Source organism: Patagioenas fasciata, chromosome 1, assembly GCF_037038585.1.
Source record: "Patagioenas fasciata isolate bPatFas1 chromosome 1, bPatFas1.hap1, whole genome shotgun sequence".
NCBI lineage: Eukaryota > Metazoa > Chordata > Aves > Columbiformes > Columbidae > Patagioenas > Patagioenas fasciata.
The window spans coordinates 45,307,483-45,334,089 of record NC_092520.1 but is presented as its reverse complement, the minus strand read 5'-3'; the positions used below and the strand labels follow the sequence as shown (position 1 = coordinate 45,334,089).

Below are 26,607 nucleotides of genomic sequence, written 5' to 3'. Positions count from 1 at the left end.
AATCCCACATGCAATTAGCTGTTCCCTGGTCTCTCCTCCACTGCTGAATGCTTCAACAGGTGTCACTATGTACAGTCTGTTACATTAAAAAAAATTCAATCAAAACAACAAAATAATTTTTAATATTTTATTTGAAAACTTGAAGGCTAGAAGTTGCGATTGTTTTAGTGCCAGCATAGTACTTCAGTTTTTCAAGTAAAGGAGAACAAGTTCAACTACACTTAATGGATTTATCCAGACAGACAGCTGTACGTCTGTGGTCTTTCCCAGCTGTGATCAGGGACTCCACGACACAAGAGATACCAAACCCACCAGTTTGAAGAGTCTGGCATAACTGAAATTACTTCAATTTAAAATAAATATGCAAACAAACCCAATAGCTTTAGAAGTATTAAGTACCTTCACAGCATTTTAAAATGGTTACTATATTAATTCTTTTCTTGTCCCATTTGCAATATAATAATGCTATAGCTCTCAGCTTTTAAAAATAACTTTATTCATACAAATATGTTTCAGGTTACTTGTGAAGAGCTAACAGTATGAGAACATATGTCAGGATAACTTAAGTATTTGCTAGACCAAATTCCCTTTTGGCTCTGTCCTCTCTTTTAAAGAGTTTTTGCTCCCCAAAGATTTCATCAAAGTTTACAATACTTCCAAACTAGATTTTCCATAACTAAAAATAGATTTTATGTTAGAAAACTTTTGGATTTGCATGAACAAGAGGGTGCTCATTATTTTAACAATCATGATTGATGATACAACAATGCAAAATCCTCAGAACATGCCAGGGAAACAGAACTGAATGCCCTGTACTGTTGCAAGCTAAGTTTGATTTAATTTTTTTTTTTTTAAACATACATCTTGGCAGAACAGTATTTTAATTTCATGTGCCTATAAATAACATGTTTTCTATGGCAAAAAAGTGTTTAACATCCATGTGCTTCCTTAGCATTTTCTGCCTGCCAAAACCCACATGCTGGTCACAGTGACTGAAGTCAGTGGATTAACTGAAAAACCTTCTCCAATTTTTCTACTTTGAAGTATTCTTTTTTTTTTTTTTCCCCCCCTATTCTGCTGGTACAGAGAGAAGTTATTTTAAGAACAAAGGAAACAGTGGTACAAGCATTTCACTATCCAGTTGAACTATGTGCCTCTTTTTAGGGTTTTTTTGGTGGTGTTTTTTTTGTTTGTTTGTTTGTTTTTTGTTTGGTTTGGTTTTTTGTTTGTTTGGGGTTTTTTTGTGTGTTTTTTTTTTTTTTTTTACATTTAAGCAAAAAATTCAAGTGGGTTTTATCTTGTATCATTCGCATAGAGAATAGCTAAATAGGGTAATCATAGTCTGTGGTGTGCTTTTTAAGCAGAGCAAATTAATGCACAATGAAAAGGTAACATGGAAATCATAGCACACAACTGGAAGAGTGAGCCATCCATCAAGCCTTCAAATTTAGAGTCATAAAATGTTTATATTGCATCCTACAGTAGTTGCCTCACTATTCGATCTAGTTCACTGACAGACATACAGCATCAAAAAATACAGAACTGTGTGCCTGTTGTTCGTGACTTATCACTGATAATATCCCTTAGATCACTTAAATGTAAGCACTTCTTATATACCGCTTATGCCCCAGGTTATAATTAGTTATCATCTGTTAAGGGCACTGAGTAATTACATGTTGATTTTCAAAAGATGAAAATGTTCTCACCATAAAATACTGCAAAAATCATGTTTGGAAAGACCAGTGACCTGCAGCTTTTAAATCCTGATCTACTTGCTAGTTTTCTGAAGGGCCTGCAGCAAGATCTAGTTGCTCAGCAACATGTTTAAGATCGAAGCCATTAGAGAATGTCTGAGCAGATCTTGGTGCTACACAATCTGAAGAGGGGAAAAAATAGCTGTAATTCAGAAAACAGAGACTACGGTTTTACAGTTAACTGTCTAGTGACCGCAAAAAGGTAGAAGAAAAAATAACCAGCCTATAACAAATCAGTTGCAAAGTATTACTATCTGGCTAATATTCTGACTACAGAATTTTAGTCTAAACTGTATCACAATATTTAATAATATAGCTAACACTTCTAAAGTGGCATACAATTAATTTATTAATTCCACAAGCAGGGACATTTAACAGTACTTTCTTCTCTGAAACTTTGAGGGTTTATCAGTTCCTTTTTGCTTCCTGTCCTTGTAAATCACAAAGGGAGTTTAGATACAGCCTAGTGTTCAGCACCATTTTATCTTAATAGGAGAGAGTAGAAGGAAGGACAAGCCCCCAAAAAAGGGAAGAAAGCTGCAAGTGTTTGACAGAACCCCAGACCCTACGATGCAGTTGAAAAGAACTTAAGCCCTACATTAAATCAAGGAATCTCTCTCAAACTTTGATAGCTAACAACGTTACTACTTGTATTTGTTTCAAACAAATGGAGAGAACAGATAAAAAGTGTTCTTACCCAATTCATAGAGATGACCACCTACGTTAACTAATGCAATAAAGTGAAGATCTACTTTTTCATCTATACTTGGTGCCTGCAAGACAAAACAAAACAAAACTGTGTTCACCAAAACCCTTATCACAGTATGGTTAATGAGAACATACCATCATAATACGCAAAACACCTGGCCGAGAGAAATCACAAATGAGAAGCACATTGTGGATCTATACAGAATGGCAGAAGTCACACTGCAGAACATTTTGGAATATAAAGAAGGTTTTTGCAAATTCATGGGCCAGTAACAATCCTTTCAGTAAAGTACCTGGAAGTATTTCCAATTATAGGTCTACATAAAAGCTTTATTTTTCACTAATGAATTAGAAGTAGTATCAGCTCAAATACAGTAATATTAAAAATAAATATTTATATAAATAGCAACTCTTCCACTAATCCACCCCCCATAACTAAGTGATGCAGGGCTGAATGCTGAACCTGTACATTTTAAAACTGAAAATATTCACCTGGTCAAAATAATTTTTCCTCTTAATCCACATATAGTACAGTTAACCTGTTCCCTCCTCCCAGGCAGTTGAAAGAAACATATTCCCAAGGTCCAATTCACACATCCCAGGTGGGGAGGAAGGAAAACAGTCAGATGTGTCTAGAGCTGTTTGTCTCAGAAACTTCTGAAATTCCAAAGTGGTATCATAGGCATCATCACTACATACCAAGAAAAGACTGAAGTGCAGTGACAGCTTCAGATGACATAAAAAAATGGTTGCAGTTGGTAAAGATGCCAAATCCAAGATTGGTGTCTAATTCCTGTGAAGACATGACTTCATGGCTGTTCACTGATCAGTTAAACCAATCAAATGGGAAATCCAGGCTCAAGGAATTTCAGGGTTAGGGGAAAGACTACTAACAGCTTAAAAGCTTTCATCTGAACATATACCACCTGGGCTTAAACTGATTTTAACTAGAAGAGCTCAAAGTATCATTATTTCAGATGACTTTGAGATGTTCAGGATTCAGTTTTGATCAAATTTAGAACAAAATACAGTTGTGCCTTTGACCATCTTGAGGGTTGTGTTCTTTGCCAGCTCCTAATAAACACCTTTTCTACAGAGGGACACTTGGAATGCTGAGCCTATATGCAACTAGAAGACAGATACAGAAGCCATAAAAAAAAAAACCAAACTTTTCATAGAGCTTACTTAAAGACAGTGCTGCTCCTATAGAATCCTGCTGAGTTTTCATAAATGTCTAATCTACATAACCTGCTTCCATAAAGTGCTATTGTCATAACCCGGGAGAAATGTTTTTACACTTTTAATTCCCCAGCCTCATAGAAAGAAAGTGCCACGACATTATTAAATTTTCTACCACATGTTGTAACTTAGACAGCCCCCTTCCTTTGTGATTTTTTTTCATCTAATGTAGATACTAGTAGATTTAGTACCAAGTAGATCCATTTCATTTCTTGAAAAATTAGCATCTCGATCATTTTTGACAGACAATTATTTGTGTAATCATAAAAACAGAGAAACAATAAGGTCTGAATAGTCAAGATGATGTAAAACTTTATATTATAAAATTCTGTTGCTTATGACTTAGGCAAACAAGTAACTGGATTAAACTTTCCCAGTGTGATGAATCTGATTCAAAATCCACCCAACCCTCCTTAGGGACAAAAGCGACATCCAGGCTTATGTGCACAAGTACGCGCACATTGACGCGCACACAAAAAGAAGCCTCATCAGGCCAATTTCTGCTTCACTGGGAAGCTCTAGAAGCTCTAACACTTGAACCAGAAGATTTTAAATTTCAAAGGAATGGAAAGAAGAAGGAATGTCAGCTTCAGGGAGATGTCTTCTGTGGTCTCCTTGAAAAGCTACACCTTTGGCCAAGTTTTCAGCTTCTCATAAAACGGTCTGTGTGGATGTTTAAAAGAGTAAGAGAAGAGCTTTGAGAAGTCTGCCCGCACATTCATCACTGGGTAGTATTTTTAGAACAATTACAGAGGATTTTCTCTTGATTACTCCTCAAAGACCAGAGTAACGTGAACATCAGTCAAGTGTTGGGATGATCTGTTTCTTCAGATTTTTTTCACTTGGAATCCCACTCAACATGCAAAAGGAGACAGAAGATTTGAACAACCGCATTTACAAACCACAAGGAAGGAGAAAGACACAGTAGTCTAAGATGATTGTCTAATCAGGATTTTGAACTAACCTATAGGAATCAAGACACATTTTTCAAGTCTTCTGAAGAACTGTAGCACTCAGTGAATAAAATTTCTATTTCTTTCACATCTAGGAAAGACAGAAAGAGGACAAATACTAGCAACTTGGACAGCTTGCAGAAGCTTATCTTATGGTTTCAACCTTAGCATAAGAAACAAGTTTCAGTTGCATGGGTTAGTGGATATCACTTTTCCAATTAATCTCTCCAAAAGTTAAAAAAAATAAAAAAAAAAAAAAGAAGAAGAAGAAAAAAGCCTGGAAAATCATGACAGTAGACTTGAAACTGGTTTGAAGAGGAAAAGATGCAAAAAGTTTGGTGCTCAAAGTGATGGCTCTAAGAACATCTTCTTGGCTATTATTTGTTCTCAAGGTACTGATATTACACTCAGTGATAATAACATAGCATATCTTAATGATATCAATATCTTCATGAATACCCAGTCTCATATACCAAAGTGACAAGCCAAGGTTGCCACTCCCTCCCATTTTGGATGCCACATCAAAAGCACCTAAATGACCAAATCCAGATTTTGCAGCGTATTTGACTGCCTTCTCTGCTAAGCTGGACATTCAAATGAAGAAATAAACAACTGATGACAGCTGTCAGAAGTCAATTTTAATTGATCTGTACCAGGTCAATACCAATTAGTTCATATTCTCAAAAAAGTACTTCTACATATCTTCCTCTGTTCTTCAGTAGCAGATTTCCAATCAGTAGTTTTTAAAATGGTATTTCCTGAAGATTTTACTTTACAAATGACAACTTTTCCTAGTCCCTTTTGTTGTACTGCGCAATTCCTTGATTCTAACCCTCACCACACCATGTGCTGCCCTCTCCTCACCAACTGCAACAGTCTTCTCAATTGTTGTTGCACTAACCTTCAGAAGCTCAGTGGTACACCCCTATGTCACTGTTCGCCCAATCATATCAGCTGATAAAGTGTATTTCATTACCTACACAGTTTATCTTGCTAAGGCACTCAGATCATGATCCCAGTCGAAAAGTCAGTATTCAGTTTTCACACATTTGAAATCCTTTCCTCTTCAAATGTTGCTAACTTAGAACAAAACTGTTCATCAAATTTGATGTGCGACTGGTTTCTTTTCCCAAAACTGCATTTCTGGGAGAAATATACAATTAGGTAAAAAAAAAAAAACAAAACCAAACCCTTCTTGCTCTCATAGACATACTGAACAAGTCCTCACCACATCCTGCTTAAAATTTATTTATGGAACACCACATTATAAAACCAGGTTCGATGACAGATTTCAGGCAACTTCTTCCAATTAAATCTTGTATTTTTATTATTCCCTTACATCTGCTCTTAAAAGGAGTGAAACAAGAAGTCTCACAAACCATTTCAGTAGAACGCTTTGCATTACAGGTAGTGACTGGGAAACGAAAAAACACCACTTGTGTTAAATCAAGAAATTGGCATCAAGAGTCTGACAGGTTCCGGAAGCAGTGAAGACTGACAAGAGGAATACAACTTTGCAGAGCCTTGATGAATAAATGGTTTCAGATACATCCAATTGAAAGATCATGACAAAAGTAACTGAAGTCTAAGAGAAAAAAAGTCCTAGGGGTTTAACTAGACATTTTCACTCACGAGAAGTTACAAGAAGCCAAAGAAAAACATATTCAAAAATGAAGTTTACATAACAGAACGTTAGGTATGGTTTGGATTCAATAAAGTTTGAAATAAAGGGGAAAAAGTGATGCAATTGCTATTGGGTAGATTAGGTGCCTGTAATTTCCATTTTGAAGCATGGAACATGCTTGGGCAAACGTACTATGTAGGCCTGTGAAAGGCATTTGAATCCTGGTTATAATACTGCAATTAAAACAAAGACCACTGGAATGATGATCACAAGTTTCAGCAAGATTATTTCTGGCTCATTTTCACAGAACAGTGACATTTCTATTCATGCTTAATATACTGCAGTGAGTTTACAGTATTTGAAATGCTCTAAAGTTTCACAGCTGAACATACACAGCTTAATTTAGATCAAGGTATCCCTTGTTCAGAATAATGAAAAAGAATTTCTATAAGCAATGTGCTGAGGGACTGTATTGAGTGCTGACCCAAGAATGGACAAGAAGTTCCTTTGCTAAGCATTTCCTTATGGATTTTTCTACCGTGCTATCAAGGCAGACAAGCTGTTTCAATCTTATTAACTCTGTGTCCTCGACTATAGCTAACATACATAGATGTCAGGTGAGGTACAATTCCCAGCTGCAGGACAGTAGCATCTGAATTTGAATGGGAGGATGTCAAGAAGGTAAAATGAGAGATGGGCTCTATCAAGGACCAGAGCACCTGGATACGGAATGTTTACACAAATACAAATCTACCTTTAGATCCATAAGCAAGAGGGATTATACAGCACTATGCTGCTCTAAATAGGTATCGTGTGTTTTTAAGAACGGGAATTCTAGTCTGACACAGAAGGTAAACGGGAAGAGGAAAAAAAAAATAGAGCATGTTTTCCAACTTGAGAAGCATAGGAAAGAAAAAAGAATTAGGACATTAGCTTGATATATACAAGGCAGGAAAAATGATCCTCAGGCAAGCAGAGACACTAAACTAAAAGAACAGCTGGAAGAATGAGATCATGACAAGGACTGATAAAGAGTCAACATTAGTAACGAAGCATGTTGTTACCTATAGCTTAAAAAATTGCCACATCTACTGCAATTTATCAGGTTTGCAGAGAACATTTCAGGACAGTATTTTCAATTTATTTTTTTCTATTACGTGCTTTAACTTATTTGGAGACCTACTCTAAAAAGTCAATAAAAGTTTCAAAGTAGGAAAAGTGGTTTTATTTAAGGAGCATAAATACAGTCTCGCATCATTAAGACTTTTGCTCTTAATTTTGAAACAATCTATTTTCAATGTGTCAATGTTTAAGTGGTAGAAATGTACTTAGAACTACAAGAAAGTTCAACTGTATTTTAAGTGCAATATGCAGGATCCCCCCCCCTTAATTTTAAGTGCACAGATTTTTTAATAAAAGCAATAATTGAACATTTTCCTACAATGCTGAGACCAATTCTGCACTTTGTATATTTACCAGAATGATGAGAGCTATACTAATAATACTTGTTGATGGGCGCTGACAGGACAAAACTTGAAGGACAAGGTAGTATTTATTATCAAGCCAGCTGAGAGAAGTTTAATCCCCCAAATGTTGCCTCTTTTTACATAGTAAACTACATATAATTTGTGTGTACTTGAATCTTCTTAGAAAGGTACGTTATCCAAAAACATAAGATAATGAAGATATTTTAGTTACCAATAAATATCAGACTATACCGTATCAGTGATAAATCTTTGCACATAAGATTTGGAATTTTAACCTGTCAGATGGAGACAGGATCTTGGGGTAGTTAAGGAGTAGCATTTTAAAACTATTTTTAGTGGCAAGCTTCTGTTTTCCCAGATACAGCTATACTGAAGGCCACTTATTTTTTGAATGAATTTTTTGAACATTTTCAAAGCAAATGCTTACTGCTAATGATGGAGGAGGAGGGTTTTCTAGAAATTTTCTGAAGAAAATAAAACACTCAACTTGTCAACAGTGGTTTCCTAGTTTAACCACAGCAGATCATGCTGTAACATCCACCCCTGGATAAGTCATAGCTTAGTCAGTGTTAAAGCAAACTCGTCAATTAATGTTTTTGTTCTAGGCAGGCACACTCGAGCTCAAGTCTTCCTCAAAGTCTTTTGTCAACAACAAGCTTATATAGCTCAAATTCATAAAAGATCCCAGTTTCAAATTACTGAAATATGATGAAGTATTTTTCAACTTTTGCTGAACAAACAAAAAAGCCCCCAGGTAAAATGTCAGAGGTTTGCTAGTGTTAATGGCATGAATATTAAATGGAGGGAGGAAGCGTAAGTCGGGAAGAACTTAACTGTGCTAAACTCCATGCCTCCTCAAATCCCAAGGTATTTAACTAGTTCCAAATGATAATATCAAGAATGTTCCATAGTTCTGAAGATTACATGAGAACCAGATACTTAATAATTGCAATCATTATTCACATGAAGTCTGGGGAAAGTTCTCATCTTGAGATACTCATCAGGATAAAAATATAAAAGCTATCAAGAAATGGAAGCATTTGGAGACTAACTTTTAATAGTAATAAAATATTAAGAAGGATTTCCACATTTGGAAAGACAGATCTGTACGAAAAAGGAAATTATTTGGATCAGTGTCAGAACAGTTATTTCACCTCAGTAAAAAATCCACATACCTCAAAAAAGAATTTCCGGTAACACAGGTGAAATGTGGTCATTACCAAAAAATGAGAAAATCAAAATCGCTGTCCCTATTTTGCATTAAGACCACTGATTCCAAACATATCAAGATCTTCTTGTGTGTACTAAAAGTGTGATCACTCCTTAAAAGCAGGATGAAATACCACTAAAACCACACTTCCACTTTAGTGTATCTAATGGTGATCACAGGACATTTTAGAAATACTGGCTATTCTGTGCATGTAATTTTTTTTTCTACATTTTCAAGATTTATTTGTGCCCTGTGGGTGAAGAAAGAAAAAAAGTATGATATTTGATGACAAGCTTTTCTTATTAGAGCGCCTTCACCTTCAAGTAGAATGTATGTCTACAAACTGGATAAAGAAATAGATGTCAAGTGAGAAAGTAAGCCAGCTCCTTGGGATTACAGGAAACATTTCATCTTTACTGAAATACTCAGGGACCATTAAGCAAGACTTAGAATGAAAGAAAAGGAGACTAGGTTTAGGATACGAGAACATAAACCAGGTCTCAAACACAGAAGAAATAATATAATGTAACAAAGAACTAGAAGCTCCTTGTTTTAGCACATCCAAATGAAAGATCATGAAGATGAGCCGAAAAGAAGAGGTTGGATGTGGAGCCTATGGCAAAAAAAAAGCTACTTCATGAAGGGCAAACTTCATCTATGCTTTGAAAATGATTTGGCACATGTATTGAATCAAAAATACCTGGACAGCAAAGCATGGAGTGATGTACTTTTGCTGTCTGATATGGGGGAAAGAAAAAAAAAACAAAAGGAAGGAAGAAAGAAATCCTAAGAATGGTTGAGAAAAGGCCCCAACAAAAAATGATGCCTTGAAGATTAAAGTTTTACATGGCAGAAGGCCAGTTGTGTCAGAGTAAGAAAAGACTGAAGATGGACTACACTTACAACAGAATGAAGCCCAACAGATGGAAGGCGTATCAAGGGCCGCCAACGACGAAGACGGATTGACGGACTGGTAGCCTTTGCAGGACCTACATGATTACGTTTGGCCCAGGAGAGGGATGCAGTGTGACACAATGGTGAAGCCTTCGTTCTGCTGTGGCTAACCTGAGGCTGCGATGAGGATGGTGGTGAAGACAGCGAGGACGATGACGACTACATAAACATTAAAAAAGAACATACTTAGCCCACTTAAACTTGAAGTAACATACCTAAAATGGCAACTGTAAAGGCAGCCTCTATTTATTATACTGTCCTTTAACTGATCATATCACACAGATAATAGTCAGGAACAAGTTTAAATTGAATGAAAAGACAAAAGAACAATGAAAATAAGCAAAGGCATGGTCCAAATCAGAAGTTTATCACCAGATAAGCTAGAGGTTATTCACACCCAGTGAATTTCGTAAAATGAACACAAGTTAATTGGCTCATTCAAGAGACAGACTGTTGGAAAGTGAGGAGGGAGGGGATTTTAGTATCTTCTCACGGAAGGAATAGGACAGAGAGTGAAGAGTTTTGTCTACAGCTACAAAAACTGTAAGCAACAGTTCTCTAGTAATTTGGGAAAGCTAGGTTGTGTTACTCTGGGATTTAAAAATGAATCAAGTAACTACTGTAACAGAACCCAGAGTTTCTTTACTGTTCCATGTTGAACATAAAAGGAAAGCAAAGGAAAAGGGAAGCTTACCGTGGTGAGGTATGCAACTTCCTAAGTTTTTCACCTATTCTTCTAAAATAGCAGGCCAGTGGCAGTATTGCCATTAACACTCAGGATCCCTTTAGTATCCGTGGAAGCAGTAGGACTATGTTAAACCATTCAAATTGTTACTATTAGAAGAAAGACCACAGAAGTATTAAAAATGACTCTCAGCTGCAACTGACAAAGTTACAGTAAATATATTAAGACCAGGAAGGACCATTGTGATGATTTAGTTTTGATCTTCTGTCCCACACAGGCCACAGGACCAATCAAGTTCAATTGTTGTTTGAATCAGAACATACTCACAAAATCAAAGCAAACATTCAAGCTTAAGAATTTTTTTACTACTGAAATAAATCTGAACAAATCAAAATTTCAGTCAATCCTGTCTATAACTACAGAGACAGTAAGTAACATATTCAGATGGTTTACTAAACACATTAGTGCTATTGAAAACGCAGCCTTTCTAAGTCCTGCTTAATGATGATATGAATATGAACTATGGATTACATTAGTCCATCTGGCCACGATGTCAAACCAGGGGCTCATCTTCAGCTTATCATCCACCGTGGTTTTCTCCTCTCAACACATATAAAAATCCCCAACATCATTTTCAGTCTCTCAGCGAACCTCTCACCTTCTGTCAGGAAACAAACTTTATCTTCTGTGGTAATTACACAGCTTTTATTTGGCCTCAGAAAAATGCTCCTTTAATTTGAAGCTAACCTAAAGGGCAACTTAGTAAAGCACAGGACACCAACACAGCACAATCTCTCTCTTGATCTTTTTACACTGCTTGTAGGTTTCGGAATGTATTTTTATGCCATCTTCCATGTCACTGATAGAAGTTGTTTAACAGTGCAGGTCTTAGAGCCAATCCTTGCAGAGCCCCATTAGGAAATGCTCATGGATAAGAACCCGCTTATCTGCACAGAGACCTGCCAACTGCTTGTGAACCCATCAAAGTTATGCAAGCAGAATAGAAACTGCAGTTCCTTAAGGTATGTCTCACATTATGCAACCAGTGGAAGGATTCTAGCAGACTTCAAAAACCGATCATTAGGTAACTTCTCTGAACTAATTATTTTCACTCATTTTAATCAATGCATAAGTGCCAGTTAAAAGCATTTACTTTCTTTGTATTATTTTTGAAGAAATTAATCTTCTTTCCTGTTCAGTTTTTTTTCCTTTTTCATATCAAGAGTGAGACAATGAATTGGTTCTTTATGCTCCCATATTGCTGAACTTAAAGAACAAAGACAGGGATAAGAATTATTCATGAAGAGCAAGCATCAAGTACAGTCTGAACTGCAGAGCTCAGAGATAAGCATGGAATGTTATCAAGTCTCATAATCTGTCCAGAGAATAGAGTTTTCCACAGATTTTTGTCTTTCAATTAGCTTCTGGTTTTCAAGCATTCTGATTCACCCCTGTATCTCAGCAGCTCCATATAAAAGAGGACAAAACCAGAAAACCTCTAGCTCAAAAATGTAACTATATGAAGATGCAGGAACTTAGCAATTACAATACTTCTGTGAGTCAGAGAAGCTTACAAGAATTTAATGGCTATTATACTTTATCTATACTACTGATCTTTTTTTTTTTTCTTCCAATTTATCACCTTAAGAACTGGTTTAAAAATAAGACATTTTACATTTAGATAACATATCAGATGGCTTTCAACACAACTTATTCTCAGCTTGCCTAGGAAAATTCCAAGAGGTGACTGATAAAACATTGCTCCTGGAAGTCCTCATGGTCCACAGACCTCCTTATGGAGGGAGGAACCCGTAAGATTAGAACTTGCTGTGGGGCAGAAATTCAAGAGCTTTGCTGACTAGAGAGTTCCTGATAAAAGGCAACACACACTACATTACATTTTACAATTCTGTAAGCTGCTGCTACCAAAACAGACAAGCTTGTTAGTCTTCCTGGAATCTGTAATACAGTAATTGTTTACTTAGAAGTAGTTAAAAAAATGGAACTGAAAAACTTGTTGAGAGTAGGAATTTACTCTGGTTTTGATGCATTCCATTGACTGGAAGCTGTTAAACTGTCTACTTTTGCTCTGAAAAAAACCCCCATCTTTTAGTACTCCAACTGTAATTACTATGAAACCATTAATAAGACTTTGAACAGTACCAAATTTAAGATTTGTTTAACAGTACATGGATGACCAGAATATATCTTTTTAAAAAGCCTTTTCTACTTCTGTTACCATATTTACCACAATTCTTCACTTTTAGCATTATTAATTACTGCACTTATTTATTTGTTTTCTGGCTAATATTGCTAAAGAAGAGAGAATATATTAAAAATGTCTCTTGCCTGAATGAGACCAGAAAAGACTTTAATTTCCCAAACCTGAATTTCAACCTAGAATGCAGTTTAAGGCAACTAATATTTTAAATTAAAAGATAATTGTATGTCAATATTACTATTAAATTAACGTTATATACACATCTCCAAAAAAAGGATACAAAGTTGTACGTTTCACATGTAATTTAAAATGTGTAAGACAAATCGTAACTTGAGAGATTCTATTCAACCAAGACTTACTAACAGCTAGAAACTGCAGAGTAGAGAGAATTAGACTAACTTCACCAGATGAAAAGATCACAGGAGCATATTTCTGTGCTGAAAACTGTAGCAGGTCAAATATCTGAAGTGGTAAAACAAAAGCCCTGAAATAGAATTGAATGTTATTGCCATATAAACCAGTAAGCACATTAAGTTTATGGTTTGTAATGCAAAAAATACATTATAAACAAGATAAAAGCTTCATGGAATAGGTCCAAAAAACGTTCAGGCAATTATCATCTGCCCAAATCCAAAAGTCATTCCTATATATAGCTATTATTAGAGCCTAGAGCCATTTAAATCTAAGATCAAAGGAAACACCTATAAAGTTGGTCAGTGACCAAGAGCTCTGCTTTTGCACATACCTAAAACCGCAGAAGTTTCATAGTGCTGAGTAGCTCATCCCTTGGCTCACACTCAAACCTGTCAGGTTCTAGAAACATGGATCTGTCTGCTCATCTTGTTTGGGGAACCCAATGCCCCAAAGTATCTCAGTATCTAATACCTGACAGGACAAATCAGCATCTGGTACTGCATGACCCTTTATTTCTAAGAAGTTCAAGTCCATGCCGCCTTCCTCTAGAGCAGGGGTGTCAAACTTGTTTTCAGCAGGGGCACATCAGCCTCACGGTTGCCTTCAAAGGGCTGAATGTAATTTTAGGACTGTATAAATGCAGGAGTAGTTTGACACCCCTGCTCCAGAGGCTTCCCTGTCTATAAGCTGACAAACTACACTGGGACTTTTTTCCTCCATTTTAAGGTTGTGGTCACTGTGTAAAAAGAAACACTAGTTGCACTGGGACAGAGATCAAATGAGCTTTAACTGCATGCCAACATCACGGGAAACTTGGGAAACAGGAGGAGATACAATACTTTTAGTCCTGGTCTTCATTCCATATGCACAGCCCTGGGATCAGAGGCCCTGCCACATGTTGTACATCTGCTCAGCTGAGTCAGTCCACAAGTGTGCAATAACTCATCCCAACAAACTAAGTGTTTGCAGCATCACTAAAAACAGTTCTTGTACATTAAACCCTGTAGCAGACATGGAGGAAGGTCAAAGTGACAATAATAGGCACAACTTTTCCAGCCAAATGGGCAATATAAGAGTTATAGCTTTAAGATTATATTCAGAGAAGATGTACTTAATATCTAGCATTTTTCCCCACCATCTTTTGAGGCTTTTTTTTGTTTGCTTCAGTAACTGCCCATTATTGAATCAAACTCAATGTTTTAAAGGGTCTGTATTACAGTTCAAAGTGTAATAGCATTTCTCTTTCTTAGAAGTCGCTATCCTTAGTGGCTTTTTTTTTTTTACATGCAAATTAAATCTATGCATCACACTGAAAAGATTCTCTTCCTCCTCTTTCCTTCACAAGTGTTTTAAATTTTGCAACAGCATTTCAAGCCTGTTTTGGTGGCGGTGGTGAAATCTAGAGAGACATTAAGTTTCTTCAAGCTTTTAAAGAAGATCAGCGGCCAGACAGAGAAAAGGAGCCTGGCATAGGAAGTATTCCAGAGGCAGAAGCTGCTTCATGAGCTCGTCTCCAACAGCACACCAATGAATTCACATGAACGAGAGACATTATGAACATCTCAACAGCACGAACAGCCTTGTTCCTAACTACAGCTTTCTTACATGCAATAAAAGCCTGCACAACATGCAAATTCTTACAAAGATAAGGTTCATAAACTCCGCTCTTCATAGACTCGCTTTTTTTTTTTCAGCATTACAATTATCAGCATTAATATTAATTGAAACCAAGGCTACAGCTTTTAAAATGCATTAGGCTACATCTGCTAGTTGATCAGCTTGTGCACCAATAAGTTTAATTATTGTTTCTGCAGATGGTGAAAAGAAACACTTTACAGTATTCTCCATGTCAATTCAATCCATGATTAAGGATGAACACTATCCAAATAGTATTACTTTGCTAGACATATGTGTAAAGAAGTAGCTTAAAGGTGAGAAAAATGTTGAGATCAGAGCACCCAAAAAAAACCTTTCCAAAATTAGTGATATTTTATCTCTCTCAGAAGACCTAATTTTTAGTTCTATGGCCTATGTTAAGCAAAAGTCAAGCTAGATTATCACAATGGTGACTTCTGTGATCAAAAACCAGCGGAATTTAAAAAAGATTTCCAAAGGTTAGGGAGCTCTGCAAAACCTAATTTAACTAGATTTTTCAAATAGTTTTTCCTCCACGAGTTTTTTCTTAAAGTAAATTTAACATCATTGTTGCACGCCAAATTACCATATTTTTAGCATGCTTCCTTGAGCAAAGTCAGTTGATGCAAATTCAACTCTCTGAGTAGTATTAGTCTACTTTTTAGCATCAGCTGCATTAGTAAAATGTTAGGAATCTTAAGGATTGTCATTCTTATTTTTTGCCCCCCCAAAGTAGTGGTTGGATTAAGCAAAAAAAGAGCACCAAATCAGTTTCTCTTCTGCCTGAGGGAAAGAGGGTGAGTGTGAACTCAACCATCATCTGCCAGGATCAGCCTGCTTAAAATGCCGGTGAGCAAAGCCATGGCAAGAGCCTGCTGCTTACTGTCTCTTAAAATATATAGTGCAAGAACATGGATTGGAGAGATGCAAAAAACCTACAGCAGTTGGTTAGTAGAGATGTTGGATGCAAAACTCTATAAACATTTTGTTATTTCCACTTGTTATTTATTTCTTATATACTTGTTATTTAAATTCATTGGCTGCTTTATGGGTGCGAATATCCTCTATAGTTCTCTTTCATTCTAAGAATCAGAGTTCCTTCATACAGATTTTATGGTTAAGCATAAGACCCAGAAAAACAATTCAGAGCAATACTGTGTTAATACCTTATTAGTTATTTGCTCCATAGCATGTAGAAATCAGACTGATGCATGTCTCTGAAATACTGACACATACAATAACAGGACAATGCAATAAGTCAAAGACTAACGAAGTATAATTTGCAAAACATTTCACATGATTCTAGTAAGCTGATTTTACACTTTTTGCTGCATAGGCTGTAAAAGAGAAAAGGCTATAGCTAACATTTTTAGGCAACATCATTGCCTTTAAAGGAGAGATTACACGCTTATTCTGTAACGCTAAACTAAAAAAATAATCTTAGAAACAGTTATATAACTGATTTTATATTCTCCTGGGATGCAACTATTTCTTTACAAGACTATGGATTATTAAGAAGAAACACTGAGGAATATGGGCTATTTAAGAAAAACAAAAACAAAACCAAAAACACTGTATGTTCTTGGCAGGAGCAAAAGGGAAGCTCCTTTATGTTTCTCCTCTAACAATAAATTGTAATGCCCCAGGGAGCCAGAGATCTTTTAAAGTTCAAGTTTTACAGCAGATGAGAACAGAGCGCATTGACTTTACTCAGTTCTTGCCAATGTTAACGACTGTTACTGTGATCAAAGTCTAACTTAGCACATTCCAAGCAAGATTATAGTTCTCAAGGCACACTAAACAAGTGTACAGACTACAGTTTGCAGTTATGGTTTGAGTTAAGGAAGAAATCAAGCTGTGGTAGCTTTTTTAGTAGTTGCCAACTTCATGTTAAAAATATTCCTGACCATACTTGTGAACAAAAAGTACATCTAAGTACCATACTGATGTGCACAAGTATTTCAGGTCTTTTGTGAACATCTGAGACCAGTTCTTCTTGTGACTTTTATACTGATAGCATCAAACACCGACTTCGAGATTCAAAGGCTAAGTTTTCCACCATCAGTATTCTTGATAGGGGTCTAATGAGGTGCAAGAATGTTGTTTTCATTTGAAGTGGCAGTTCAGATGCAGCACCTCAGTCTGCTCAGTTCTGAGCCTCAGTTAACCCAACACAGAGTTCTAGCAACCAAAGCTGACAGTTGGTAGATAGATGTATAAAGTGTACTAAAAAACCCTCAAAACCAAACCAAACAAATACCCACCTCCCCACACACACAAACACAGACGCACACAAACAGAACAAGCTACAGAACACAAAAAAATATTTTCTGTGCTCTCAGAAATAGTTGATATATTTCATATTCCAGTTCTGGATTCTTCTCTCTTCCATAATAATTAGTAACCGAAACACTGTTGGTTAAGCTTCATTTAAGGAAGAGGAAAGAAAAAAACCAGGAATTTGAGAGCTCCTAATTTTCTGCTATGAATTTAGGCTATGAACAAAATCTTATCCTTTAACACAGGTATTTCAAGCAGCCATTTGACTTTCATTTATTTGCTTGATTCAAGCATTATTTTGAGCTATGCTCTAATAACATTTGAAGCAAACTTCCCAAAGACCACAAATCACATTCCGCTAAGCAGTAATGCATAAAGCATGCTAAAACTCCCCTGTCCAAAAAAATTCTGACCACAAACACAGAAGTGGTTCCATATGCTGCCAAGTAAGGCGAGACATAATAAAAAGTTCACTCTATCATTTGAACTTTATAACAAGAAGTGATATGGAAAGCTATGTGTCAGCAGTTAGTGATACTTTGATATTGCACAAGCAGCCTGCCTGTTCCTTAGCACCACAACTGTTGGAGTATTTGCGGTCCACAGCAGCAAAAGCTGATCTAAGCCTAGTCAGTTAAGCCTTCTCTCTTCCCAGGAGTGTGCTTCTAACATCTCTGTGCCACCAATAGCTCCTACAAGGCCATAGGATGAGCTCTTTCAGGAGGCTGACGGAAGACAGAAGATATTGTAGGTAATCTGACAATCCAGAATGATTTCAGCCACAGACGCACACAGCACAGCTGGCTACAGCCTCAGATACTATAACCAGAATGGCATTCAAACAAGAGTTAGGCATGTCAAAGCCTTTAGAAATGCAGAAAGTGAATACAGATTATTCTCTAGATCTAATTCCTTGACTAAAGGTCAATTAATCTTTTCAAAAGTACTTCATATGGTATAGTTTGCCATTTTTCTTACTGTAGAATTGAGCTGCAATGAAGCATAGTTGCAAAGTTGTGGATAGAGACGCCAGTAATATGAGAGCAGAACAAAAATATCTCCCTAGTCACATCATTATATTCTCGTATTTAAAAGGTCATTTATTTCAAGAATCAGAAAGGATAATATTTTGTACCTGGAATAACTTCCCTCAAGCTACCATGGCATATCATTGTTTAACCGAGCTAAAAAATCTCTACTGGTTTATTTTTATAACAAGTTTGCTTTTGCATTTTCCTGCTTTCCCACTCTCTCAGAAAACTATACAGTAACCTTTTAATATGAACGCAAAGCAGTAAGTAGGATACAAAACACATTTCTTCTCCAGCTCCAAATTCAAAAGGGCTACCTGCTCTGCCAAAGACTTTAGACCTGGAAGTCTCTCTCATGTAATGATAAGTTTTATTGTTTTCAAAAAACTCTACCCTCAGATTTTCTGATCTGTTCTTTGAAAATAGTTACTATGATTGTTTTGAAAGAAAACAACCCAAGATAGCAATACAACAAAGTTAGCTAAGAACCTAATTGCGATCAGTGCTATTAATTGCTACTTTTCCTCCCTCAGATTTTGCCATAACTTATTCATTAATGACTGTAAATTAGACAGCTAATGCAAATGCTCTAGCAGCCACAAACTGAACCATATTGTCTTTAATATTTTTGAAGGGCTTTTTTGTTGTTTTTGGTTGGGGGGAGTTGTTTCTTTATTTATTTTACAAGACAGGATCAAAATGGTAAGACGTGTGGTAGTAAAGGGTTTCAGCAGTTCATGAACTGCTGAAGGCAGCACAGGAAGAAGAAAATGAAAAAAAGACTTCAAACATTGCTCAATATGAAGCAACAATAAAAGGAAGAAGCAGGTTATATTTGCCACATTTTCAGACATCCCAGATGTTATAAACAAAAGTTCAGCAGAAGACTCATGAAAGAATAAAGAGGATCTTGAGTAGCTGGTAACTATCCTAGTCTTAGCAATAGCTGCTGAATTTCAGGAGCTATCACACAGCAAGAAGAGCGAACTGGATCCATGAAACTGTAAAGACCTAGATCCTTTTTTTGGGAGTGCTGGATATGAAATACCTGTCACTTGAGAAAGTGCAAGCTTCAGCAGCGTAAAGTTTAACAGAAAGACTATAACAGTTTTACGTTAATTACCCTCATTATGGTACTGGAACATGGGACCAGAATCAAACCATCCTTGAAACCCCTGAAACCAACACCATGTTTCTCCTGTGGAATTATTCCCAGATCTTACTGTTTGCTACTAAAGTAATTTTAAACAGACCTACATTTTTCACACATAGAAGTACCCACAGGACCGCGTTATCCATTTATTTGCTTTGCTGTAGCAAAAAAGAGAGCCACGGAGCCACATAATCCAGGAGTCTTAACCCAGAACTTGAGTTAAACCTGGTCTAAATTTACAGTCTTTTTAATTTGCAAACCTGAAATAAATTAGCAAAATGAAAACTGCTTAACTAATCTTAAAATATAATCTATTTGAAAAAACAAAAAAAACCCCTTCTTATTTTTAAGAAAATGTTTAAGTTGTTTAATAAAAATTTAGTAAACTTAATTAAAAACTTTACATATTTTGATACCAAAAACCTCCCCAAAATACTCAGTTCTAATCCAGTCTACAGATGGCCTGTAAAAGTTTAAAATGCAACACTAAAAGTTATTTAATAAGAAATCCCAGAAGCAAACTGATCACTGTAACTCTTCTCCAGCAATCAGTAACTGGAATGTGGAATCTAGCAGTCCACTAACTTTAAAGTTATACAAGTAATATCTTGTGAAATACTTTTTTTTCAAATAGAACTCGTCTTCAAAACATAAGAAATTATAAAAAAACGATCTGATTACAGATTATCCTAAACCAGAAAAAATCGTACCCACCAAACAAGATGAATAGAAGAAACACAGCATTTTTTTACTCCATTACTTCTAACCCTTTATTCCAAGATAGACTTGCTTTATTTTGCAGTTTGAAATACTCACATACATGGAACAGAAACAAAAACAAAAAATCCACTAGCATATTGTAAAAATCACACAGCCAGTGAGATGACTAAAAACTTGTGAAGACTTGGCATGACTGACAGGAGCAATCAACAAATAAAGGCTTTATGTAAAAGCATTAAAGGCTGAATCCTCAAGTATCTGAGCTCAGGAAAAAAAAAAAAAGTATTATCAGAAGAGAACCTGTCTGTATTCTTTGCTATTTTTAAACCTTCTAAATCTCAAGACTTCAGAAATTTTTACTCTTATCTCAATGGTGTAATGGTGTGTTTTGCATGGGGAAAGAAAGAACAGAATCTTGAAAGCAGTTAAAAAGCTTAACCAAATCAGCAAAGCCAACTGCCATGCTTCCCACTTTTGGAAGTTATTCTGTCTAACACAGTTGAGCTTAAGCAACATTTTCAGAATTTGAGTGGATAGTAGTATGCAATACCTAGCTAAGGGACAGAAATACCCACAGAGCAAGGTATTCTAAGGAATCATGCAAGCCAAGTTAATAATCCTAAAAGAGAAGGCCTGCGCATTTTCTTAATCTTTAGTTCTGTAGGAGACCTGGAAAGGACTTCTTGCTCACAAAGGTACAGCACTTCCTATTATTAAGCAACTACATAAGCCATTTTATTCAAAAGAAAGATTTCTGTGCAAAATGCCCTGTCTGTTCTGGGAGCAGAACCAAAGCCCAGAGTCACAGGAAGCCAAACATGTTTTTTTCCAGTGCTCTGCAAGGAAGTATAAATTCTCACGAAAGTAATCATAACAAGAATGGTTATACAGGAGGAATGGGATTCTCTTCTCTTTTGCTTCAATGATGCTAGAAATCATCAACTTACTCTGCAGGATAAGTCAACATCCTTGCATGACCTGCACCTGCCAACTTCAGGACCTTCAAGGGCATGCTGTTCATCAGTCCCTTCACCACTACATGAAGATATACAGCACCATTTAAATGTACCACTGGAAGGAAAACTACTATGAGATTAACTCACTCCAACCCTCAGTTACACTTCGCAGCATATTCACATTTCACATTTTGTCATGTTTAAAAAGAACTGTACATTAAACTAAAGCAGCTCCTCCTGTATAGATGAAAGGGGAGACTTTCCTGCCCATTTAACTACACTACAGTAGGACAGAATCTTCAGGCAATCAGATGTTTCAGTAAGATAACTTGTTTGTTTATTCCCTCCTTGGTTGATGGATCAGGACTACTCTGAAAAATGGTCCTAGGACACGTATTCAACCATTTCACTATTTCAACTTCAGAAACAGTGAGGCAGGAAAAAGTTATTTTACCAGTCTTAGAAATATCCATATTGAATTACTTCCAGAGTCAGTTATGCAATATGGAATAGTAAATATTTGGCAAGGAAACTACCTATTCGATATTTGTGTTTAAAGAGGGTTGCTAAGACAATCTTGTGGTTTTTTATTATGAAAACAGTGTTCATCTCTCCACACAATTATTAACTTTTGTATTGCAGCTATCTTGATCAGGAAACAAATTAATTTGTGGAAGTTCAAGAAGTTAATCATCCCTTATTAGGAGATTTGATCGTCACTTAGATGCTTCCTGAATCTTTACAGAGACTCTCAGGATCTACATAGCCCTTGCATTTTCTTTCCCAGTCATTCCATAATTTCTGCCAGAAGAATGCATATACAAACCAATCCCTGGATGAATATCACAGTGCATCAAAACAACCAAAGTTTTTCGTTTTCACAAGGACTTTAGGAAAAGATTCAGTCTTTAGCAACTTGTGGGAATAATCTCCATAGTCTCTCTTATTGAGCTTGCCAAGAATACCTACAAAAGGACTCATTTGTAAAGAAAAGTGACCCGACTTTTTGGAGCCTCTCACTCAGAGAAGGAACGGAACTATGAATCTGTTCTGATGTTTCTTCTTGAAATATAGAATCTTGATTAATTTAGAGAAAGAGATAAGAAGAAAGAGTGGTGGATATTTTTAAAAGAAAATATCACAAATGAAGCTGAGTATCTATTATAGAAATGGTTAAAACAATTCTCTTTATTTCCATATCCAGATGGTGGGGCAAGAAGGAGCCAAAGGGACTTTGGTTTTCTCCTGCACTGTTTAGAAGACACTGCATAAGCCATAAGAAGAAAGAAAACCTCAGCTACTGTACTACTGAATTAGTATTTGTATACAAATAGCACATACACAATGGCAAACCAAGTATTCTAATACTACTTTTCCTAAAGTAAAATTTTTCAGACTCTCATAAAATGTTTGTTCCACTTGTATGATCACTATGGATCTTAAGTCTCAGCTACAGACTCTAATCATGAAAACCTCAATTTCAATTAAAAATACTATCACTTGATGTTTTATTCTTAAGTGAAGCTTGAAAAGATCACCCATGAAAACAAAAAACAAACCACAAAAAAAGTCCAAACAAGGTTCAAGTTGGTTTCCCTCCCTCAACAATTCCACTTGCTTCTGTGCCCTGATTTTCCAGTAATGACACAATACTGTGAACCAAGCAATAATCTCAATTTCACTATAAACCTTTAATATGTGATTGTTTTAATTTCAGTTATATTCAAAGTAGCTATTAACAAAGATTTTTTGAAAAATTAATACCTCAGTCTGACCTTCATGAGCACTGGATTCATGAGTGACACGAATAGCCTAAAATTAAAACATATTTCAATCAGACTTTAAATGAGAGACTTCATTTTATCAAATGCCGTAGATGTAACTATTTTTGTTCAGTGTCTGTAATAAATAAATAAAAAGTTAATAAACAAATAATCTCCACATCCAAGGACCTCAGGAGACCGATATTTCAGTTTCATCACTGTCAGTTCAAATCAAATACCTAACAGTTTGCAATGGCACTTTTACACACGGAAAACACTATGGGCAAGTGTTTCTGTTATGTATTGCTTCTTGAGCAGACAAAATACTTTAGATAGAAGCTCTGATCAGACATCATGTGGCCAACATTTCTACAGAAAATGTCATTGAATATCTACTGTTTCTATTTACTGTTACCCTCAGCCACATATTAACACCCTTGTTCCTGAAGGCTTCACAGTAAGCTTAAATTCAACTCAGATTTGGAAACCATCAAGATTGTCACTCTGAGAATCATCATTACCATCATCCTCTCTACCACTAGCCAGACATTTATGCCCCATCCTTTCAAACAGCACTAAGATCTGGCGAACCACACTACCAGCTAGCTCATCTAATTGTTTGGGGTAGTGGAAGAGGGCGATTATATTTCAGTCAATTCAGATCTTTTTTGTGCCCTGAAGTGCCAGAGCCAAAAAGAGATGACTAGAAGGCACAAATGAAAGGAGGCACCAGAAGGACCATCCTTTCAGCAATAGCCCCAGATTAGCTTAATCATTAAACTCGATCCTGAGCTCACCAAAAATATTATGGACACATTTCTCAGCCATTTCAAAGTAATTTTATACTAAGTCAGTGAATTAATATGGATGAGGAATGTGGACAAAATCTATTCTGCTGACTGAGCTGTGGGCAGGCAGGAATACTTTAAACTCCCAAAGCCAAGTTTTTTTGTAGCAACTGTCTGATCACAAGCTCACGTGTAAAATCAAATTCTTTAAGTGCTTCACTGGATCAAGTCCTAAGGACAGCACCTGCTCATGCAAATAATTCTTACATCATTTTAAATAAAAGTAAGAACACATGATACTAACTTCGTAAGTTTCTAGATATTTGGCCCTCTCTTCAGGAGTCATAGATAATGAATCTTCTAGGAACTTTTTCAGTGAAGAATTAGTTTCTTAAAGAAATAAAAAAAAGACATAATTAGAGTCACACTTCAACTCCAGCATCATTCAAAGCTTACAGAATGTTTATATCCAACTAATGATTTAAAATATATAATTACGTAGTGTCTTTAAGACACTGAAGGCTGACTGCAAGAAGAATTTCCACCTGATGCAGTTCACACTGTTTCAAGTGCTTTATTTCACGGATTAGTATGAAATACTGTTTTTATAATTATAGTAGAAATGCTCTTTGAATAGGGATCATCCTTTATGTATGGTTATATTCAGAGAAAATAGTACAGAACCTAATAGTTCCCTCCATGTCTCCCCACAGTTACGGAAAAAAAGGGAAAAGCCAACAGCAACAAAAAAACCACAACAACCAGCCAACCTTACCAAAGTTCATTTTATCTCTGTTGTTCGCAATAGCATGAATTAGCCCAATTGTTCCACAAGCATTGTCAATGGTCTGCTTCATGAAATACACTGATGATTTAACATCTTGTCCCTTGGCTTTTATTCTCTCTTCTTCTTCTGTTCTGAAGGTTTCATACTAGAAGAAAAGATAAAGACATTTCACAAACAGTACAAACAGACACTGGTTATATTATCCAAGCAAAAATAATTTTAAAAAGCAACAGCTATCTAAAAAAACCCAAACTCCTAATTTGAGACTACAAATGTGATCCAACGAGTATATGTAAACCTATAATTTCTTAAACCTATGTCTTTACACTAGCCAAAAGACAGTCACACTTAAAACATAATTTTGAAATATGGGCTATCTAACATCATTTCAAAAATGTTCAAAATATTTCCTTGATCCAGGCACCTGTCACTGTCTCTCTTCAACACAAAGTTTTTGAGCACAGAGATCTCAAAGCTCTATCAAGCAAACTGTAATACTTTATATGTTTAATCAGCAAGAAGTAGTCTTAACGAGTTCCATTTTTACTTTTTTTTTTTTTTTTCAGGAATATAAAATAAGATTCATATAATGCTCACAGACTCAAAACAGGCCCTTCAAAAGCCATATTCAGAAAGTGAATGTTTATTTTCCATAGCAACATAAATAACTTAGTTTGACTGAACAATCTAAAGTACTTGTTTTGTAAAGATCATCACTGATCCAAATCTAGTATACTGTGCAACAGTGTCTAAGTTTTCTGGGGGATGTGGTTTTTGTTTTGTTCTTTGTCTAGAGCCCACAATGCAGACTAAGAAAGTCATTGACCTTTAAACTGGATGATAATCCTGAGATTATCTGTATACGAACAAGAATAACTTTCCCTAAATGCAAGTTCAAGCCAGTTGATATATAGGAAAAATGAAAGAAAGGAACTTCTGGACAGAAGAACAAAGACAGTGTAGAAAAGTGTTTACAAAGGGAGCAAAATTAAGAGGCACACTTTCATAAACACACAGCCAAGAAATAAATAATTAAATAGAAGCAGAATATAACAGGTCATATTGAAAGGGAGACTGAGGAGGAGAAACGTACTCCAGAAATACAAAATAATGCTCAAGAGTCTTGTGGAGCTCACACTAATCGACACAAATCTTCATAACCCTGGGACTTCACTTGGAAGAGTTAGCCTTCACACACTGAGGCTAAACAGTTCATAGAAACACTTGTGTCCCTTACGTTACTGAAGGATTAACATGCTGGAGAAAATCTCAGATATTTGGCTGGTGGTCAAATTTGATTGATTGATGCAACAGAGCATATGCTGCTTCTCTGGTTCTGTTTGTCACCTGCTTCTTCAGGATGAAATTAGATATAGCTTCTGGAAAAAGAGGAAGGTTGTTCTTTCCCATGAGATGATGCTCCCATCGAATGATCCAAGGAAGGAAGTTTGCACAGGCAGGGAGGCAGAAGTGACAGTCTCAGGAGCTCAGACCTGCAGCTCAGGCAGCCAGACAGAAACCACAGCACACAGAAAACCATGCCTTAAAGGTAAAAGAGAGGTAATTTCTTGAAGGGAAGTGAGGACTGTTAAGAGCTTCCTTAAATTCAAAACTATTAAGGTGGCCAAAAACAAGCCTGAAAAGGACTGCCTGTACAACTGTGTTGGAGAACCTGATAATACAAAGGTTTACAGGACCTAATGAGTAAGAAAACTGACCTAGTCACTCTTCTATTTAAAAGAGGTTTTATTATAAAAGTTAAGCCTTAACAGCTAACTGCTTTGTCCTTATAAACCACATCTTCCTTTTAATGTGTCTCTCGAATAAGTTTGGGCAGATTCACCTCAAACTTTTTGGCTGACCTGATCACAATCACATAAGATCTTTGTAAATTCAAAGGTCAATATCAATCACAAATTTCAACTTACGTAACGCTGAAAGGATATATGTAAGACAGATGTCTTCTCTATAGACGCATAGGACACAAAATAGGCAGACTTGAGGATTTAGTAAAATTAAGTATTTCAAAGTCTAACAGAAAAAGAAGGGGGTGGGGGTGTGTGGAATTCTCTTTCATCTTACAAATAGGTCCCATCTGTCCAAGAAGCAAAAGCCGTTTTGGTGCTGATGACTGAACTGAAAGTGGATTGAAGTTTGGTCAGTGCAACAGTATGAAAACACAAAAAATAGTTGTGTTTGGTGTAGTCCTACATCCTACCTCTTATTTTGCTTATGCTATTGTAGC

General features: G+C 36.2%; 1 protein-coding gene across 1 annotated transcript in view; it reads right to left on the bottom strand.

Moving 5' to 3' along the window:
• Positions 1–26,607, bottom strand: part of UCHL3 (ubiquitin C-terminal hydrolase L3) — a 40,902-nt gene that overhangs the window by 1,703 nt on the left and 12,592 nt on the right. Inside the window, exons 4-7 of the mRNA XM_065830551.2 lie at positions 24,351–24,507; positions 23,880–23,965; positions 22,789–22,836; positions 2,452–2,527 (exon numbers count right to left, since the gene is read on the bottom strand). Coding sequence (XP_065686623.2) covers positions 2,452–2,527; positions 22,789–22,836; positions 23,880–23,965; positions 24,351–24,507 — 367 coding nt within the window. The remainder of the gene's footprint in view (positions 1–2,451; positions 2,528–22,788; positions 22,837–23,879; positions 23,966–24,350; positions 24,508–26,607) is intronic.